General features: G+C 57.6%; 1 protein-coding gene across 1 annotated transcript in view; it reads left to right on the plus strand.

Moving 5' to 3' along the window:
• Window positions 1–165: 165 nt before the first annotated feature.
• Window positions 166–938, plus strand: part of TBC1D20 (TBC1 domain family, member 20) — a gene marked incomplete at its 3' end in the record, with an annotated part of 4,960 nt that continues 4,187 nt past the window's right edge. Inside the window, exon 1 of the mRNA XM_008937574.1 lies at window positions 166–390. Coding sequence (XP_008935822.1) covers window positions 244–390 — 147 coding nt within the window. The remainder of the gene's footprint in view (window positions 391–938) is intronic.

Consider the following 938-nt stretch of genomic DNA (forward strand, 5'->3'; position numbering starts at 1 on the left):
CGGGGCAGTGGGGACCTGGCAGTGCTGGGGAGTGGTTGGACTCCATGATCTCCAAAGTCTCGTCTGACCAAAACAATCCCCTGGTTCTCTGCTGTTTGCTGCTGCCCTCCGTGCTGCCCTTGCCCTGTCGTCACCTCTCTTTGTGCCTTTCTTCCAGACTTTGATTCCAAGAAGAAACGAAAGGTGGCAGAGATCTACCAGGCCCTGAGCAGCGACCCCCCCGACGTGGCGGCGCTGCGGCGCATGGCCATCAGCGAGGGGGGGCTCCTCACCGACGAGATCCGCTGCCAGGTCTGGCCCAAGCTGCTCAGCGTCGACACGGACGAGCTGCCCCCTCTGCCAGGTGTGGGAACCAGCAGCTTGGAGGCCTGGGTGGAGCAGAGGCTCCGAGTCTGTTTGCTTCTGTCCCCAGGCGGGTGGTGCTGCCGTGGTTCTGGAGCCGTGGCTGTTCAGGAGTGTGTGTCCCCCCCACCCCGTGTCCTCAGGGGCTGGGCTGAGTGAGGTGCTCAGAGCTGCTGGAAGACAACGTTTAATGCCACGTGGTGGGCAGGCAATGCTTTTCTGTTTTTTTTTAAGTCTCTTAGCACCCTGTGTGTGGGGGGGTTTCTGCTGAATTCTTTCTATTTAATAAACTGTTCTCAGGGGTCTCCAGGGCATATTGAGTCTTGCTGCTGCTGAGCTTTGAATTGCACAGCAAACTACTGGAGCACAGATGTTTCCAGGAGTGTCAGTTTAAGCATTTGAGTGTCTGTTGGTTAAAGAAATAACAGTTTTGTCCCCTGAAGTGCCCTCAGTGTCAGCGAGGGGATGGGGCTGGCGTGGGACGTACAACGGGGTGCTGTGTCTGCGTGTGCAGCCTCGTCCTCCTGCCTTCCACGGGGTCTCTCCTGCCTCCCTCACCCCTCTCTTCCTTTGCCCTACTCATTGTTGATCACATT

This window comes from Merops nubicus, unplaced genomic scaffold (genome assembly GCF_000691845.1).
Source record: "Merops nubicus isolate BGI_N331 unplaced genomic scaffold, ASM69184v1 scaffold24043, whole genome shotgun sequence".
Classification (NCBI taxonomy): domain Eukaryota; kingdom Metazoa; phylum Chordata; class Aves; order Coraciiformes; family Meropidae; genus Merops; species Merops nubicus.